Source organism: Populus trichocarpa, chromosome 4 (genome assembly GCF_000002775.5).
Source record: "Populus trichocarpa isolate Nisqually-1 chromosome 4, P.trichocarpa_v4.1, whole genome shotgun sequence".
NCBI classification, from domain to species: Eukaryota; Viridiplantae; Streptophyta; class Magnoliopsida; order Malpighiales; family Salicaceae; genus Populus; species Populus trichocarpa.
The window spans coordinates 5,522,436-5,542,973 of NC_037288.2; the positions used below are offsets into that span (position 1 = coordinate 5,522,436).

Here is a 20,538-nt window from a genome sequence, read left to right on the forward strand (position 1 = left end):
TGCCATTGAGAACCAGGACAAAATGTATACCTCTCCTCCATATGAAGGAACAAATATTACCTATATCAATGTGAATGTTCTTGGCAAATTCTTATCTTTCAAGTTATGCCTCGCCAGTTAAATATCTACCAGCCTGATAATTATGCTTCGCCAGCTAAATACTTGCAACGTCTGACAATTATGACTCAGAGATGCCTTCCTTGCACTACTTGAGTACTTTCATTATTCTCAGTTATTTCCTTTTAAAGCTCAACCAGCAAAGGATGTTTTCTGAAACTCTTAAAACGCAAACCATCATGGCATCAATGCTTTGCGTTGGCAATGGAAACCCACTTTCAATGCTTGTATGCATACCTTCGACTGTCAGCATTATTCCTCGGAGGACTAAACCTCATTTAAGCCTTGTCTCTAGTACTCCTTCGCTTACAAGTTGCTATACACGCCACAAACTTGGGCATCTCATCCGTCCTGTAATTTGCGCATCATCAGACAGGTCTCCAACACCTTCAAGAAATGAAAACAATTGCGACAACAAAATTGTGAAAGCCGCAGTGGGGGCATCTGTAGCTTTGGCTTGTGCTCTTGGTATAATTGGTGGTAACTTCAGAATGTATCCTAAAGCCATTGCAGGTCCTAGGGAATTATATCAGAAAGCTCCTCAAGTAGAAGAACATCCATCATCACTTGCGAAGCTGGCACTCGAATCATTCCTGGATGTGACATCGGACCTGGCTTCTACCGATGCAGTGAGCCCAATTGCAACTTTTGATCCGCCTCCAAATCCTTCAATAGAACAGGTTAAAGAGATCAAGGTTCTCTTCTCCAACACCCTTAAATGCTAATCTTCCATATTACATTAACTTTTTTATTTAAAAAATGAAACTTCTACTGATATCCATACCAAATAATTAGGTCAATATCGGTTCTTACTACACCTTCAATTTAATGAAAAATGATCAACCAAAATAGTTTATTTATGGTATTTTTCCTCCTCAATTGCACGCAAGTCCTATTCGATATAAAGTAGTTTATTTTAATATAGTGAAACACAATTTTGCATGACTACTTTTCCTACTCAAAAGTTCTTTTGCAACTAATTTTTTTTTGTATTATCTCGAACACACACACACACAATTATTATAGTTTTTAGACCTGGTCCAAGGCTCGGTTTCCGGGTTTTAACTAGATCACCGAGATTAATTTTTTTTTTAAAAAGTCAAAACGACATCGTTTTAGTAAAAAAAACAAAAATCAACGGGTTGCAACCGGATTTTTGACCGGGTCTTGCCGGGTCAACCCGCCGTGTCAGCCGGGTCACACCGGGTTTTTCCTTCCCCTGATTTTTCTTCAACCCGGCCTGGTTCCAGCCCCGGCTCGGCCGAGTCCCGGGTCGACCCGCCGGGCCGGACCGGGTTTTAAAACTATTGCAATGACAGAAGCCAAAACCATAAACCGGCTGAAACTAAAAAAAAAAGGCGCCGATTCGCTGAATGGAAGTACAAGAACATAATTTAGACCATGAATATCCAGCACAATAACTATGTCAAATTCGAGCTAGGCTCAAAATCCGTTCTGTTCTCTGTTTTTTATATTCTATTTTTAAGAGGCACTGAATTTAATTTCTTGGATAGGCTAAAAGGTTAAATTTGTTATCCACAAAATGTTTTGCAGAAGCATGCAGTGCGTCTTATGATATATGGGGAAGCTGAAGAAGCAGTGTGGTATCTGCAAGAAGCATTTGAGAAGTATAAGAACGATCCTGAGCCTGCATACAATGTGGAAATGGCATTAGTGGAAATTCTCATTTATCAGGTACAACTTCCAAAATGCATGCAAATGTTTGGATGCTAAGTTTCATCAAAATGCATGCAAAGGTCGACAATCTTGGCATGTATGCTCATTTCCTCCTATCTAGTTAAAGAAATAAAATAACAAGGTAACCTACCACTGCTCATCACATATAGATTCAAATCTCTAGAATCAATAAACCTCAACTTCTCATTGGCTTTGTAAAATTAAGAAAAATATAGCTCTCAGAATCTTGAAAAGTAGTTCTTATATATTGGTTGCATAATCAAGTATTTATTTCTTCCTTCAATTTACTGCTGACCTCCTAGCTAGTGAGTAATCGATCTGTTAATCTATGTTATGTTATGCAGCACGAATACGAACGTGCTTTGAATTGCGACTGCCTCAACCATGATGATCAACTCGGCCCTTCAGATGCCCGGGTTTTCCTTTACAAGGTCGTTAAACCCCGAGTTTGAATTAACACGATCATCTATCAGAAATTCTATGATAATCAAGGCCTAATCATTTCCGAATGAATATTTCTGAATTTTCTTTCAAAAAGAATTCTTATACATTAGCTTACACGTACACTTTTGAACTTGTAAAACACATACTTTTTTACGAACATACTCCGAAGCCTTAATACTTCAGATTTTGGCTTGATAACTAGATGCAATCTTTTTTCTCCTATTTGTACAGGCTATTATATATACCATGTTGGATTTCAACGAGGAGGCAAGGATATGGTGGGAAAGATACATGTATGCTGTTGAATGAGGATTTCTGCCTGCAAGATAAATTTTCCATGTAATCAAAGAGGGACAACCACTGGCATCATAATATCAATATGTGCGAAAATATATATTTTAACTAGATCATTTGCTCACACGACCATGATTGCCCACATAACATTTCATCTCCTACCCAATGAGGAGCAGCTAGCCATGGGGATCGTGTAGCCATGTTCTTTTCGAGGCAAGAAAAAAACATTTTGGAACGATTTACCGCTTTGAGAAAATACTTGAATAATGGACCCATCCATTCTTTTTACGGAGAACAATTTTATGAAACAAGAGACTGAACAAAGACATCCATCTGACCTAAAATAACTGATACAACCGAAGATTCTATCATCAAACTAGGAACCATGATGTGACAAAGCACCCTCTGGAAATTGCTTTGTAGCATAATAAAGGCTAACCCACTTCTAAAATTTCAATCCCATTATCCCAGCAATTGGCTTCCTAGTTCAGAAAAAAAAATTTCTCAAGAAAAATAAAAACAACAAGAAACGAGAATTGCAATTTTATCCTTTAATGTCTATATACACCTAAATCAATGTCAATATTATATTTTGACAGCTCCAGCCTAGTAGCAATTTTTTTTCCTGATTTTAACCCTTGAGCTGTAAAGCATTTTGAGTGACATTAATGTTATATTACATCTGATTTAGACATTAAATACCATATACCAGTTAGACGTTTTCTTAAAAAACCAAAACTATATTTATATAAAATAATTTTCCAAGGGATAATTTTTTTTATGATCGTTTTATCATACTGTAAATGATGTTCTATCATAATATTTGTCTGGAGGTTGATTGTAAAACTTTTTTGACCAATTTTTAATGATCATTTAATATTTTATTAGGGAACATGTGTAAGTCATACGCAAAGATGGATGAAATGTAACAAAAACAGTGTCAACACTCTATAGTTCAAATGTTTTTAAAAAATATAATTCAAAGATATATATCAATTAAAATAACAAATAATAAGAAAGGTAAAACTAGCCAGTATTTATACCTAACCCAAATCTGAAGAAAACGTAATTTAAACTTCATTCTAGGCCGAGCCTAGAATGAACCATGGTTCAATATCAAAACACCATAGCAATGGCTTTAAATCTCCTTTTCTGCATTTTGTGTGCGGATGATTTCATTTTAATTTTCAAATGGTATGTATAATTAATTATATATCATTAAGCACTATAAAGTCTAAAGTTTTCTGTTAATGCTTAAAACTTTGTTAATGTACTGAACTAATTCTATATGTGAACATTTTTTTTACCATATCAAATTCTTTTATAAGAATAATAATATCAATACAAAGAAATATACATCTCGTAAAAAGTATAATCCAGTTTGTAATAATATGAATTGTATCTCACCACCCTCTATAGTGAAATAATGTCTCTTTCTTTATAAAATTGTACAAAGGACGTATAAATTTGTAAGTAATATATCCATACAGAGTCATACCTTTTCTTCCCATCTATGCTTGTACATTTTATTTGTCTTTTGCCTCTTCATCTTCTTGGTTTTTTTTTTTTTTTTTTTTGCATTACACATCCCAAACTTTTTATATCCCATCCGCTTCTACATTTGTGGTTCTACAGAGTAAAGGTAAAAGAAGTTTGTTTTTAATGATAATGATGCCTATATGCATATACACTAAGAGTTTTCCTAAACTTATAGAGGTGTGTTGACTATTAAAGGTAAAAAGACTAAGATTTAAGATAATAATTTAAAATTTAAATATGATAAATAGGCTCAATCCTTACTTTTAAAATGTAATTGTTGGACCTAAAGGATGATGAGCAAATAATAGGCATAAACCTGTTCAAAATGATAGTAATTAAAATGAGTTTAAAGGTTACCACTCATATTTTATAAGTATATGTGAAATTATATTGATTCAGCCCAAATCTGCTCGTATTATCAAAGAAATGTGTCCCCAAAAACAAGAACACAAGCATAAATTAACACACATTAACATAAATATAGAAAATTTAAATTCAATAACAAAAAAATATTTACAATTAATATTACTGCTAAGATTTTATAAAATATTTACATTTATAATTTTAAAAACAATATTGTAACTATAAGTATTTTCATTTTCTGAAGGTGATTAACTGGATAGATGAAAGAGTAGCTTAGAAGGATATTCTTAAGGATACCCTTGAACTCACAAGTCCAAATTCACAAGAAAAGGAAAACAAGATTTACTATTATTACTTTTTCTTTCTTAATACAAAATCACAAAAGAAAAGAAAATAGGATATCTTGAAAATATATTTTTTTAACCCAATAATTTCATATATTAAGTAATTTTATTATTTTGGAATTGCATCTTATGACACTACCTAGTGATATTATATCTGTCATAGGTAGGATGAATAAACAATGAAATTATTAATACATAATAAAATTATGAGGAGAAAACAAATTTTGAAAATATTTTAAATCTAATAATGTAATGTATATTTTATTATTTACTAATTCCCCCTATAACATTGGCAAATGATGGTACGTCTACCATGGGTAGAGGATCAATGAACAATAAAATTATTAATATAAAACAAAATTACAAGGAAACAATCTTGAAAATCTTGTAGGTATAATAATGTAAGTATTATGTGATTTTATTATTTACTAATATTATTGTATAATATTGTCTAATGATGGTACATCTATCATAGAAAGAGCATCAATGAATAATAAAGTTATTAATGTGTGACAACATTGCAAGGAAAAAAATCTTTTAAAAAATAAAATAAAATAAAATAATATAATATATTAAGTGATTTTATTATTAACTAATTTCACTCTATGACACTGCTCGATCATGATACATTTTCCATAGGTAAAGGATCAGTGAAAAATAAAATTATTAGTATATTAAAAACATTATATATTAAATCATTACCAGACAACACAACAAGTCAAAAACAACATCAACATAATATAAGAATTAAAAAGAACAAATCGAAAACTAAATCCACTCAGACATAACATAACAATTTCAAAACAATATCAACACACTAATTAAAAATATTAAATTATAATGAATAAAAAACATAACAACTAAAAAATCACATCAACACATCAATTTAAGAATAACATGATGGCAATTGAAAGCCTACATGGTCGTTGACTTCAGGGCTCGTGAGATTAGTCGAGAGGCGCGTAAGTTGGCCTGAACACCAATGTTAATAAAAAAAAAAAACATCAACACACATTAAATTTATTATCCAGACCAAACAATTACATTTTGAATAAACCTAAATTAACTATGACCCTTCCAACCCTATCATATGGTGTTGATTTCTTTTCTTATTCCACCTCAAAAATAAATTTATCTGCAGCTTCACAAAATGATGTTAACGCCAACGCTTCTAATTTTCACAATTATTCACAATAATACGCTATACAAAATAAATCATAAAAAATAACCAATATTTATCACAAAAATTCAACAATATGTTATAATTGATCTGCTCTGGAACTTGGATTGGTCGGACGGAGACATGACAACTATCCTAAGCCACCTTATGTGCTTTCTTATCTGTTACGAATCTTTGGGGTTCTTGTCGGCTGATTCTACTCCACAAGGATCGGCCGACATGCAATGGGGCCATTACTTTTGTCGTCAAGACTTCACATTGCTCTCTCTTTTGTGACCCCTAACGTAGCAGACAACTAAGGTGATGCTTGGAACTGTTCAGATAAAGTGAATATATTTTCTAGTCTCGATTTTAAAATCATCTAGAAACTGATTTACTTTGTGTTTTACCTTCAATCAAATAGAAATTAATAGAAACTCCAGGATTTAGAGAAATTGTGAGCAAATTTTGATGATAATAGGCCAGCAAAGTAGAGCAAGAAATGCCGAAATGTTAAATAATAAACACGTTTATGAACATGTTGGAGGGGCGTGGATGAAATTATGAAAACTTGATGGATCGGGATCAGCAATTTAGAGGGAAATAAGGACTAGATTGTGTATAGCAAAATGGAATGACATGGGCCACTCTCGGAAAAGCATGCAAGCTCGCATTAGGACATTGTCACCTGAAGGCCACGTGCAAGGAATTCCCTTGTCCGCTGCAGGCTGCAGCAGTGCATGCCGTCTAGTGGATGCATACGAGGTTAGCAATTAAAGGCATGTGGTTCATATGGCGAAGCAGGCAGGCACCCAATAGGCGAGCCACGACTGGGTCAAGAGCACGTGATGGGCTTAGCCCATTCCCTGCTTTTATTTATTTAGAGCCTAATAAATCTTAGTGCATGTGTCCCATATGATTTCATTTTACCTCGGTTTGGGGCTTCTTCTCTGCAGCAATATTTGGGTTCTAATGGAAATCTGGTAAATTTAATTTCCCAGTTTTTCAACATGTCATTGCATTTCTTTTGATTTGATGTCACGTGAAGTACTGACATCGGTATGCGCTTTCCGATGTCTTTTTGTTTTTTGATTTGTTGCTTTTAAAATTAATTTGTTTTATTTTTTTTCAATAGCTTTCCTATGTTTTTTATTATTGTTTTATTTATTAAAATGATAATAAAAAAAAATAGAAAAGCAATTAAATAAAAAAAATACTTTAATTGCACTACATAAAAAGAATGCATTTCATAATATCAGAAAAAGAACAAATAAAAAAATACCTCAACAAGCAAATGAAAAAAGAACCATTAAGAGAATAAAAAAATAAAAGAACATAAAAAAAAAGTCCAGGCATTGGGCCTGATCTAGGTGGCCCAACTTGTATGAACTTAAAAAAGTCTAGGTACATGGATCTTTTATCCCAAGTCCACATACTAAGTTGATTTTTTATTTTATTATTTTTTTATTAAGGGATATACAACCACCTTTATTTTTTGAAAAAATTAAATTGCTTTCAAGCGTCATTCAATGATAATGATAATTGTGAATGGTGCAAGAAAAATACATAAACTAAAATATAAATATATTTTAGATTAAATATAAATTATGCTTGGTCTCATTCAACAATTTAAATCTTTAAATCAAAATAGTTATTTAATATGACATTATAATTTTAATAATCAAATAATGTTCAAATTTTAAGTTTAAAAAACTTTTATTTAAAAAGAAAAAGAGAAAGTAAATTCCACCCCTTTTCCTCTTTTATTTTTAATAATTTCATTAATATTAAATAATTTACAAATCAATAGTTATTTTTATACTGCATCTGGGAAAACTATAAGTTGTTGTTTGGAAAATTAAGCTACAATACCAACACTATAAGATGGTCTTCCAAGGTATATGGACCTTTTATCATAGGTTCACATACCTAGGTTGATTCTTTGTTTTATTATTTTTTATTAAAAGGTATACAACCACACTTGTTTTTTGAAAAAAATAAATAGCTCTCAAGCGTCGTTCCACAATAATGATAATTGTGAATGGTGCTACAAAAATATATAAACTAAAATATAAATATATTTTAGATTAAATATAAATTATGCTTGGTCTCATTCAACAATTTAAATCTTTAAATCAAAATAGTTATTTAATATGATATTATAATTTTAATAATCAAATAATGTTCAAATTTTAATAGTGATGATCTTAATAGTGAAGATATTACTCTTTTAGCTAGTAAATTCAGAAAATTTATGTTTAAGAAAAAAAAACGATGGTAAAGATAAAAAAAGACAAAGATTTTGACAAAAGAAATGAGTCGAAAATGGAAGTACAGGTAAAATTGAATCAAAGAAAAGAATTAAGTGTTTTGAATGCTTAGGATATGGTCACTTAAGAAATAAATGTCATAATTTCAAAAGAAATAAAGGAAAAGCCCTTAATGTTAATTAAGTGATGAATCTAATTCTGAAATAATTCATCATCTAATAATGAACTTGCTTTTGTCACTTTTCTGGTCTTGTTAATGGATGTACTGACATAAACTAAACAATCAATACATTAAATGATTCTAACAAATACCAAACTATTAACAAATTTAATAGTTCTAACATAAATAAAATAATTAGTTATTCTAGTGATTTAGTAGATATTACTTTCGTTATTGTTGATCATGAATTAACCTTGCAAGAAACTTATGATAACTTATGCGAAGAAGTCAAGAAAGTTAAGAAATTATTCAACAAGCTGAGAATAATGGAGAACAAGAAGAACAATCTGGCAGTGTAATGATGGAATTGTCCTTGCCATAGAAACCTTCTAAGCATGTTGTTGGGGGTAGGATTGTTTTTTTCATGGGATATATTTGGCATTGAAAGAATGGTTGAGGACAAAATAGTTCGTTTGGATTTTTAGACTACAATATAAATATTGATTTACCCTTCAGGGTACAAAATTTTAACCTTTGGGTTGGGGGCTTATTTTGTCTTTTCAAAAAAAAAAAAAATAGTTGAGATACAATCATGTCCTTGAGGGGGGGAATATGTGTGTGTTGAGGGGTTTTTCCATCTTTTCATTTAATTGAAACAGTTCAAATACAAAATTACCTTTGGGTTTCAACAAAAACAACGCTGCATGTAGGTGTGTTTTTGTCGTTGCCATATGATTTTATTGTAAATATCATGTGGGGTCAGAGGTAATTGGGTATTTGTATGTATATAAATTATTATTTATATTCAAAACGGTTGACACCTGCTTAACACGTGCCAACGGGTGGGCATCACCAGCATCATACGAGTGGTGTTACTATCTTAAAATGGAACCGAACGCTGCCTTACGGGGTGACGTTCGAAGCGCCTCGCCACCTCAGGCACAGTGGCAATGCACGTGTGCTGAAGTGGCCAATGAAAGAGCTCTGGCTGGAGCTTTTTCCCTCCCTCCCACTCTCCCCTCTCTCCTCCTAGAAAATCATGCTGCCTATTGCAAAAAAACAAGAAGGTCTGGTATGGTTCCTAGACCCAAGGTCGCTTGGGTCTGATATGGTTACCTGACCTAAGGTGTTTGGGTCTATCATTTTGCTAGACCCAAGGCACCTGGACTTGGCGCTAGCCAAGTCCATAGTGCTTAGACTTGGCAGGCTACAAAGTCTAAAATAACGTGAATCTGACATGTTTATCAAACTTAAGTGTCCGGCTTACCAGGCTCACAAGCGTCTGGCCTTATTATTTTTAATTTTTTTTAATTTTTCATTTAAAAAAATAATGCATTAGTTGTGTATATTTTTTCAAATAAATTTGTGGTTTATGTTTTAATTAGATTGTGCTTATTTTTAAATGATATTAAGGGTGTTTAGTTTTTAGAGAAGAAGGTATGATTCATCTGTGGTTTTTTTTTAATTTTATATAGATTAAATTATTTTTTTGAATATTGATTCTTTTATAGGATTTTTAAAAAGTCCAGGCTTGCATTGTTTTTTTAATTATTATTCATGTGTATGTGCAGCCATGCATTGCTTTTTTAAAAAAATTATTTTTTAATAAATTTTATATGGGTGTGGCATGGTTGTCAGCCCAAAGTCACTTGAGTCTGGCATGGTGTTCACAAATTTAACTTTCAACTGTCATTACCATAATGATTTATATTGTTTGTGACTCGGCCCACAACAACGCGTTGTTGCTACGGGCCATCTATTTAGTATAAATGAAAAGAGGAAGGGCTTTTACTATACCCCTGCTCACAAAACACTATTCATTTGAATAGTTCTTTGTCTTTTTTTTCCTTTGATTTTTTTCAATAAATGTTTTTTTTTCTGTTTTATCTTTTAATATTAGATTTGTTTTTTTATTGAGTTATCATACTCTTATGACACAAATTACGGGTTTGTTGGATTAAACTGGTTAACTCAAGATTTTTTTTCTTAATTAATCTTTTTTTTCAATTTTATCATTTAATATTGAGTTGATTGAGAATCAGACTCCATGATTAGTTTTGTTTTTGTTTTCTATTATATTATTTTAGCCTCATTACTCAGGAACAATGATCAAATAGTTAACCCGAGTAGACTCGATTTGTTTTTGTGTCATTTTTTTAATTGATTTTTTTTTAATTTTATCATTCAACACTGTGTTATTAAGGAAATGAGCTTCATAATTTTTTTTTTCTTTCCATAAGGATATCTTATTCTCATGATCAAGGTCATGGGTTTTGACATGTTAACCTCAATTAAATGGAGTTGTTTTTTTTTTTTGCTTTCTTTCGAAGAGGTTATCTTGGTCTCATGACCGTATTCATGGGTCCTTCAACATGTATTTTCCTTTTATTCGGTTGTCCTCGACTCAAGACCTGGGTCGTAAGTTTGGCAAGTTAACCTAATTGACTTAATTATTTGACTTTTTTTTAATTGATTTTTTTTTCTAATTTCATCTTTCAATATTGTGTTTGATTGAAAATTAGGTTTTATGATTTTTTTCGGTTTACTTTTCATAAGTTTATCTCGGTCTCATAACCCAGTAATAATACTTAACAAGTTAACTCAGATTAACTTGACTAATTTTTTATGTCATTTCTTTAATTATAATTTTTTATATATAAATTTCATTGTTCAACATTGGGTTCGACAAGGGAGATTGAAAATTGAGTTTCATAATTTGTTTTGATTTGCTCTTGGGTTATTTTAGTCTCATGACCAAAATCATGGATTTAACAGGTTAACTCTAGTTAAATTAAGTTATTTTTTATTTTCTTTGTATGAGGTTATCTTAGTCTGATAATCCAATTCATGAGTTTGACGGATTGACTCGGGTCGTTTTTTATGTTATTTTTTAAATTCATTTTTTTAATCACATCGTTCAACATTGAGCTTATTGAGAATTGAAATTCAAAATTTGTTTCTATTTGCTTTCCATAGGGTTATCTCAGTCTTGTGATCCGGGTCATAGATTTGATATGTTAACTCATGTCACTTTTTCAGGTCCTTTTTTAATTGTTTTTTTTTCAATTTCATCCTTTAACATTGGATCGATTGAAAATTAGACTTCATAATTTATTTTGATTTATTTTTTATAGGGTTATCATAATGTTATAACCCAAGTCACATATTTAACATGTTAACTCGGGTTGACTTAAGTCAATCCAATATGTTGTTATCTTAATATTAAAAAAATTGTTATTTTTTTTTTTATCAAACTATGTTTTTACAAGTTGTATAAATTGTTTTCGGATCCACAAAATCAACTAGGATATATCGAGTTACCTCTTATATAATTTAATTTTTTTTACATTAAAAAAAAATCTACTCCACAGCGGTTAAATCATCTAAGTATATTGCTATTTTAATTCAAAATCAGAGACCCATCAGTATAGTTGTTGCAGGGAAGGTGGGGAGCACATGATTATGCAAGAAATGTCCTACAAAGCTGTCATTGTGTGCTTCATCGACTCTCGGATTGTAGGGAAACAACATCATGCATGCCAAAGTCTCTTATTAATGTGTGTAACCCGGTCCAGGGTTGACCAGGCTAAGAAGCCGGATCCTAGGTTACATGAATTGACCCGGATCAACTTGAATCAACCTGAAAAAATTTTAAAAATTATTTGAAATTTTGATATTTCATATTAAAAAATTAAAAAAATAATTCATGTAAATATAAACTATACGTGTTATAAATAATGAAGTTTAAAAGATTATTTCAAAAGGTTTTTTTATCCCACTTTAAAATGATACTATATTAGTATATTATTCTTTTAAGTTGAAGTATTTAAACTAAAAAGGTTTTTTTATCCCATATTAAAAAAACATAACTTTTTTCTTGTGAATGTAGAGTATATATATTATAGGGCTCCAAATCTCATATTGAAAAAATAATTTTTTTCTTGTGAACATAGAGTATATATACTAAAGGGTTTCAAATTTCACATTGAAAAAATAAAACATTCTTATAGTATTTATATAATGAACTTTGAAAAGGGTTAATAACCAACTAATATATATATAAAAAAGTCTCTGGTTAGGAGAAAAAACACATTTGAAAAAAAAAAAGGAGAAAGGGCCTCAACCGGGTTTTGCCGGGTCACCCGGGTCATGATTCAACCTGGCGGGTCAACTAGGTTTTTACTCATCCTGGTCTTTTACCTTACCCGAACCGGTCCAACCACCGAGTCAATCGGATTCCAAGTCAACATGTCAGGCCGGTCAGGGTTTAATAACTACGACATTCACACACCTCTTAATTCTTTCTTTATATCTTTTAATTATAAATTATTCTCTTTGTCAAAAAAAAAAGTCTTACTGCACTTTTTCACATTAGATTAAAAAAATACACTAAATATTATGTTTCTTTATACACCTTTTGTTGTATTTATTGAATTAAAAGTAATTGAATAAAAAATATTTTTAAAAAGAGATAAAATAGTACATTTTGATTTAATTTATTAAAATTTAAATAAAAGCTATATATTTTGAGATATATAAATGAATAAAAAAAGTCTTTTTTTTTTGTGTCAAATGCATAGTCAATTTGATTGGATAAGGATTTAATTAGTTGCATTGTTTTTTCCTTTCTTGAAAAAGGTTTTTTTTTTTGGGTTATCATGGTTTTTTTTTTTATCTATTTGTTACTTTTTTTTATAATCTATATAAAATTAAATCAATTTATTTGATCCAATTGGGTCAATAACTTGAGTTTCAAATTTTTCTCTCTTTTAGGACATGCTTATAACACTAGAGTATCATTTTTTAATGAAAAAAAATATGATCCGGCCCCATGAACACCCAAATTATTTATAAAAAAAAAGTGTTTGGGTACCTTAACAGTATTTCTTAAAAAAACAATTTTAGACCCGCAACATAGCACGGGTTAACATCTAGTGTTAAATATTTTTAAATTTGAATAGTAAATTGCCAAAACCTACTATAAAAGAAAAGAAAAGAAAAGAAAAGAAAAGAAAGAAAGATTTGTTTATCTTAGGGATGATTCAGAATGAGAGAGGAGCTGTTATGGTGGCAACTGATGGTGAGGAAGGCAACGATGTTGGTGGTGGTGTGATTTTTGAGTAGTTTTCTTTCTATAACTTCATGTTGCTTTCTCTCACTGATTTTCTATTATCTACTCGCAACAAGTAATATAGTGTATAAAAAAAGTTATTGGTTAGTTGCCTTATACTGCACACTGAACATTCCCAAATATAACAAGTGTCATCAATCAACATATTAGGCCTGTCAACATACCCTTATGGGTTTGCAACTATTTTATGTATGCCAAAATCTCTCACAACTTAAAAAGAAATACATGAGATTTATGAAATCTTGAGAGGTATAATTTGACCGATCAGATTTTAAGTTTATTTTATAGAGGTTATCAGTTCGAGTTTCATAAATCTCAAAACCACTAGAGACTTATATGGTCGTTAATTTTAGGACTTGTAGGATTTGTTGAGATATGTACAAGTTGACCCGAACACTCACACACATATATATATATATATATCTTCACGAATTAGTTCACTCGGCAGATTTAAGGAGCTACTAACTTTCCATCATTTTAGTAGTATTACTATAAACAAGAATATCATCTAGAAAAATAAGTACACATTTATCTAAAACAGATAGTAAATATATCATTCATCAATCGGATAACAATAGGAGTGCTTTAGTAATTTTAAAAGACATTATAACTATTTATACAACTCATGTTTTATATTAAAAAAATATATATTTTTTAATGTGTCTTCTTCATTTATCCTTGATGGTAACGTGATTTCAAGTCTAATTTACTAAAATAGATAACATGCTCCAAGTAATCAAACAAATCATTAAAATATGAAGAGGTGCATATTCTTCGTGGTGATTTTATTCAAAAACATGATAATTAATACACAAGACAACACAAGAAAACTAGAGATGTGCCTAGCTAGTTGTACTAATCCTTGAGTTAGAAAACTTATACTTGTCACCTCTTCTCCTCAGATTTAAGAATTGATTGGCGATATCAAAGCACTGATAATTAACAAGTATATTTCATGGTGCCCTACTTTATTAGGAGGCATTCTCTAAATATCCAGAGATAACTACTCTAGGAGGAAGCATTTCAAGAGTTTTGTTTCTATTTTGGTGTGCGTCCACTAGCGTTCATTACATCCTCAATTCTATGTGAACTTGTTTTGAATCCTAGGATGATATTGAGAGATCCATCAATCAACTATATGCTTAGCATGCTAATTAAACTTTTTTGGATTTTGTATAGGAAAAACACGATAGCCAACTCCATTCTTGACAAGACATCATATATTATCCCTCCTACGAAAAACTCCATCTCTATCATATAGGTAAGGACTCTTAAACATCATATGACAAATATTTGATAGTACAATAAAACAACCTCATTCTTAAATTTTTCATTAGTTGTTTATTCTTCCTTAACACTATCATAGGTGTTTTCCACTCGAGTAGAAACCATTGAGATAGAGGTGGTACCTAGCTAGCTACAAATTTTTCAGACCTCACCTTACATGCTTTACTAATCAGTCTCTCATCTGACATGCAATTTTCGTATCCTCGGATAACATATGCATAATAGGAAATCGCTTATTTATCGTTAATTCGATACAATGATCATAAAATCTCACTTCTTTCCAAATTAATAGTTGAATTTGTTTTTCTATTTCCCTTCACCTCCTCTCATGCTTGTCATTTTCCCTTCACAACTACAGCGAAATATTGTGAAGGTTTTCAATCCCATTTTTCCATATGCATGCATGGTCTTAATTACCACTAGCATTATCCATATATATCTCATACATCGAAGAGTGTTAATTCAGTTTGCAGTGGAAAAACTCAATTTAGCTTTGTAATTCATCAAGGTGTTACATATATATTGACACCTAATAAAGCAAATTTCTTTTGAAACTCAATTGTAAACTCCTAGAGACTTTGACTGTTCTTATGATGTAGATATTGCCACCTTTAATTCAAATAATCATGATAACCAAGTGGATAAAACTGATTCTATAATGAAGTAATTGTGAATTGTACCTATAATGACATTCTATCTTGTATGCACAACCAAGCTTTGATACCAAATACTTGATCTAGACGGTATGACACTTTTTTTTTGGATTTCTAGTTAAAACTCTCTGTAACTCTTCGTAATTTAGAATATAATTTATTCATTTAAATTACATTATAACATAAAAACTAAGAAATTATTATTATTAGTATTATTATTATTATTATTTTACATAATAACATGAGGACAACCTCAACTCTCCATCCAACTATTTCATCAATGAAAACAATGACACTCAATTTATACTTATGTGAGATTACTATATTTTCTAAATTACATATATAAATTGTTTACATAATATACATTAGATAATACAAGAACTTATGCAACGTAATTAAAAAGGTATATAGGTAGCTCAATGACACTTTATAAACAATTGAGGTATTACAAGTAAAACACACATGCTTATAATCAATACCTGCATCATCATTAATATTTTTGTAAGCATATATATATATATCAAATCTATATCAGTTCCCAACTTAATACATATTCATCAACCACTACCGCACACTCATAACAATTCTTTGGCTTACAATCTATTTCTTAGCAACACGATTCTAAGATGGAATTAAAGTAGAACTTGTAATATAACTAGGTTGATTTCGTGTTGAGGGATGTTGTGGATATTGTTATCTTTTTTTTTTAATGAAAAGTTGATGCATGCATTGAATAAAATAAATTGAGAAGATTTATTTATATGTATTAATAAATAATAACAAAAATGTTAGTTTCCACCTAAAAATTAAGTCTAAAAGTTTAGATAAAGATGGATATTAAAATATTTAATTTTATATTGCAAAGAGCTCTTTATTTATTTTTTATTTAACTATACAACTATAAAACAATTTTTTTGTTAGAAGAGAAATAATTTAAACTCCATTAAAAAATTTCTAGTATAATTCCTCCTTTTTTTATTAATATATTTTTTCAACAAAAAATATTTTTTTGTCATGGGTTATAAAAAATAAAAATAATTAGAATAGATAAAGATATTTTATTCTCATTCAATATTAATGATTCAATATTAATGAGTAAATTATTATCAAAATTCGAATATTATGCTAACATATATTTATCCATAAAGCAATATATAATATCATCTTAAAAAGTTTTAATCTTCATAAGAACAACAACATTGTTTTTTACTAGGAGCACATTTTTCTAATTAAAGGAAATGATAATTAAAATAATGGATTGTTAAAAAATTAAGCTATTTGAAAAAAAAAAGTAGAAAACATAAATTTCTCAAATCTCATTTCTATTTATTTATTATGTATCTCTCGATTATTTTAGTAAAAATATATTTTTAAACTACAATCACTATTTAAAAGAAACATTTCATAATTTTCAAAACAGGTTAAACAAATCTATATTAAACTAATGTGTTTAAATTTTGCATGTGATTGAAGGTAAAAAAAAGTAAAAAATGTCAAAAATCTATTTACAATTTTTTTTTAAAAAAAATTAATTTTGTGAATATTCATGAGCAATTTATTATTACTATTATTTTTTTGTATATTATATGCATAATAATTGAAAAAAATTATTAACATTAACAAATATACTAAACCGTGTGGGGGATTCACTGTTCCCCCACACACAAAACACTGTGGATTACAACAGTAATTCACAGTGTTTTTCCTATTTTTTTTTTAAGCTTTTCCCTTTTTTTTTCGTTTTTTTTTTTCAAAATTTTTTTTTTCAACTTTCTTATTTTTTCTTTTTTTTTCATTTATTTTTTTTCCAAAATTATTTTTGTTGATTTTACCTTTTAAATATTAACCTGGTTAAAATTTTTGCTTTATAATTTTTTTTTTAAAAATACTGTGGATTGCTGTGATATTTTTCCACTTAGTTTTTCTATTTTATTTCTTTATTTTTCAAAATTATATTTGTCGATTTTTTTATAATATTGAGCTGATTGAGAATTTGGTTTTGTAATTTTTTTTCTTTAAAACATTGTTGATTGCTACAGTGTTTCTCCGCATGATTTTTTTCTCTCCAAAATTATCTTTTTTTTATTTTATTTTTTAATATTGAGCTGGTTAAAAATTACAGTTACAATATATAAGGAAAGCACTGTAACTTTTTTTGAAAATTATTGTTCATTGCTACAGTGTTTTTTCCCACAGGGTTTTTTGTATAATTTTTTTCAAATTATCCTTTTCAATTTTATGTTTTTAATATTAAGTTATTTGTGAATTACAATTACAAGTCATTACAAATAAGGCTAAATCATGTGGGGAAGCACTGTAGCTTTCATCACAAAATACTGTGAATTGCTACAGTGTTTCCAACATGATTTTTTTTTCCTTTTTTTGGTGTTTGTTTTGTTATTTTTTTTCTAAAATTGTCTCTGTCGATTTTTTTTTTAATATTGAGCTGATTAAGAATTTAGCTTTATAATTTTTTTCTTTAAAACACTATGAATTGTTGCAGTGTTTTTCCATGTGATTTTTTAATAATTTTTTTTAAAATTATCTTTGTCGATTTTTTTTAAATATTGAGTTGGTTAAGAATTATAATTACAATAAAACTAAATCATATGAGGAAAGCGTTGTATTTTTTCTCACAAAACACTGTGGATTGCTACAATATTTCTCTAAATGGTTTTTTATTTTATTTTATTGGAAAAAGCGTTATAGTTTTCCTCACAAAACATTGTCAATTGCTACAACGTTTTTTCTTATGGGTTTTTTTTCCTTCCAAAATTATCTTTGTTGGTTTTTTTTTTAATATTAAGTTGGTTGAGAATTAGCTTTGTAATTTTTTTTTTCTTTTTATTAACTGAAAAGCTAAATCATGTGGCGAAAACACTATATCTTTCCTCACAAAACACTGTAAATTACTACAAATCATTTTGTTCAGTCTCTAAGTTTTGCTCCATCATACCTTTAATTTCTATTACTGATCTAGCGCTGATTCACAATTATAACACTATCAAATGTATTTGTTTTATAAGTCCGCGGCAGCACGCGGGCATGTCATCTCGTTCTAATGAAAACATGTGACATTATTTAAGAATAATATTAAAATTGAAGGGTACTTGAATTATCATGTTAAATGATTTTTTTTTTAAATTGTAAAAAAAAATTGAAAGGAAGGAAGGAAGTCCAACACCAAACCCAAATAGAATAGAGGCTATTTTGCTTTCGTGGTTGCTTCTGTTTTTTAAGCAAACCACAAACACAATTTATTATTTATGAGGCCCAGTCCATTTTCGCGATTAAATCGCAACCAAATTCAAAGCAGCTCTGAGCTGCTTTTCTTGTGCAAAGTGAATTTACTTTGCATTGTTTGGCTTAGAATTAATTCACTCTGCACTGTTTGGCTTATAAATGACCTGTGGCATAGTCTTCTGTCTTATCTTTCAAACACAAGATTTTCTTTATGAGAGTAACAATGTTCATAACCACTACTATTTTCTAATATTATATTTTATACATTCATATTTTACTATTAATTACTGTCACATTAAAATGAAAAATATAAAATTGCTCCTAAACAATGCAGAGTGAATTAAATTTACTCGCATTGTTCACATGAATATTGTTTTTTTAAAAAAATTAGTGCGGAGTGAATTAAATTCACTCGCATTGTTCACGTGAGCAGTAATTGTTTTTTCTCTAAAAAATTAGTGTTTAACATTATTCAATAACACCATATAAATTAGAAGGAGATCGCATAATAGCGTAGCATTTGTAGAATTTGATCGTAATCTCAATTTTATTTTTGATGATATTTTACATGATTTTGTTGCACGCTCAAAAAACCATGGAAACTGTAGTCCTTGTCGGATGAATTTTGTATGTAATGGAATTATAGATAGTTTAATAGAATAAAAAAAAGTATTTTATATAAAAGTATTATTTATTTTATGATGTAATAGCAGTAGTTAAATTTACAATATGTAAATTTAAAACCATCAATATATATATATATATATATATATAAAAGCTCAATTTAAAAAGCATTCTTAACCAAACACTTTAAACTATTTTTTGTTCAAACTTAATTTTAACCACAGTTTTAACCAAACATATATAAATATCAAATCAACCTCAACTAAAAACGCTTTTTATAAAACAATTTTTTTCAAACCACAACCACAAATGCTACCTGACACACCAGCAAATGCTTTTGTGCCTATGGGTTATACCCAGACACCTGACCTTGTTTATATTGTTTTTATATTTTTAAAGGATACATCATCCTCTCTTTAAAAAATATAAACCGAACAATGCATCATCTTTTGATAGCAAATGATGCATCTTCCAACTACCCAGTTTTTGGCTACTTCAGGTTGCTAAAAAATACCACCATCGGAGTACTCCTCTCTTTAAAAGAAATTCATTGAACCATTGAACTTCTATCATTTAAAGGAACCTGTTGCACTGAAGTCATCATTAATTTTTTGCCATCGACAGATTTTTCTGCTTCTCTTTTTTTTTTTGACCACTTTCTCCATCTTCTCTTAACCTGGGAATGAAAAATGATCAAATGAACTTTTGGACGAAAATGAAAAATATTACTATTTGCAAATGATCAATTTTTTTTTGTGTTTTACATTTTTGTCCTCCTGTTTTCACGTTTATATTTCCTCTACAATTTTCAATTTTAACTAATGGAATTGGGTCCAAAAAGGATTAAATAAAAAAAATAACCAAAAGTATGAAGATAAAATTAAATAAGAAAAATATAAAATAAAACTAAAATGTTTCACAGTTTACATGAACAATACTGAAACACCTTAGAGAAATCTCAAATATTTTATTGTTTTCCTCTACAACTTGCTTATTTTTATTTACCTTAACAAAATCAATCTCTTCTCGCTGAACCTTCTCTGATCTATTTAAATGATCATGAATTTCTATCGGCATCTTTGAAATAATAGAATGAGCTGATTCATTACATTCCTTTGTTGGTGAAATGATTTTAGTGATGTATTTGAGTTATAAACAAAGTTTCATATTAGTCCTTGTATTTTATTTTTGTGCCCAAATCGGTCCTTATTT

General features: G+C 29.4%; 1 protein-coding gene across 2 annotated transcripts; it reads left to right on the top strand.

Moving 5' to 3' along the window:
* The first annotated feature begins 162 nt into the window (after window positions 1-162).
* Window positions 163-2,664, top strand: LOC7476078 (uncharacterized). 2 transcript variants are annotated; one of them, XM_024599153.2, is made up of 4 exons: window positions 163-797; window positions 1,672-1,812; window positions 2,160-2,246; window positions 2,491-2,664. In XM_024599153.2, the coding sequence occupies exons 1-4, from the start codon at window positions 192-194 to the stop codon at window positions 2,566-2,568; spliced, it is 912 nt and encodes a 303-aa protein (XP_024454921.1). In that variant the 5' UTR covers window positions 163-191; the 3' UTR covers window positions 2,569-2,664. The 2 variants fall into 2 exon arrangements, with proteins under 2 accessions (XP_024454921.1, XP_002305705.2); XM_002305669.3 differs by having other exon boundaries at window positions 166-812.
* The last annotated feature ends 17,874 nt before the right edge of the window (window positions 2,665-20,538 follow it).

Bases quoted from the DNA above. Each gene is read 5' to 3' on its own strand.
- LOC7476078 (XM_002305669.3), top strand. From the start codon at position 192: ATGCCTTCCTTGCACTACTTGAGTACTTTCATTATTCTCAGTTATTTC. The intron at 1,813-2,159 runs GTACAACTTCCA...TATGTTATGCAG, and splicing joins TGGAAATTCTCATTTATCAG to CACGAATACGAACGTGCTTT. The intron at 2,247-2,490 runs GTCGTTAAACCC...CTATTTGTACAG, and splicing joins CCCGGGTTTTCCTTTACAAG to GCTATTATATATACCATGTT.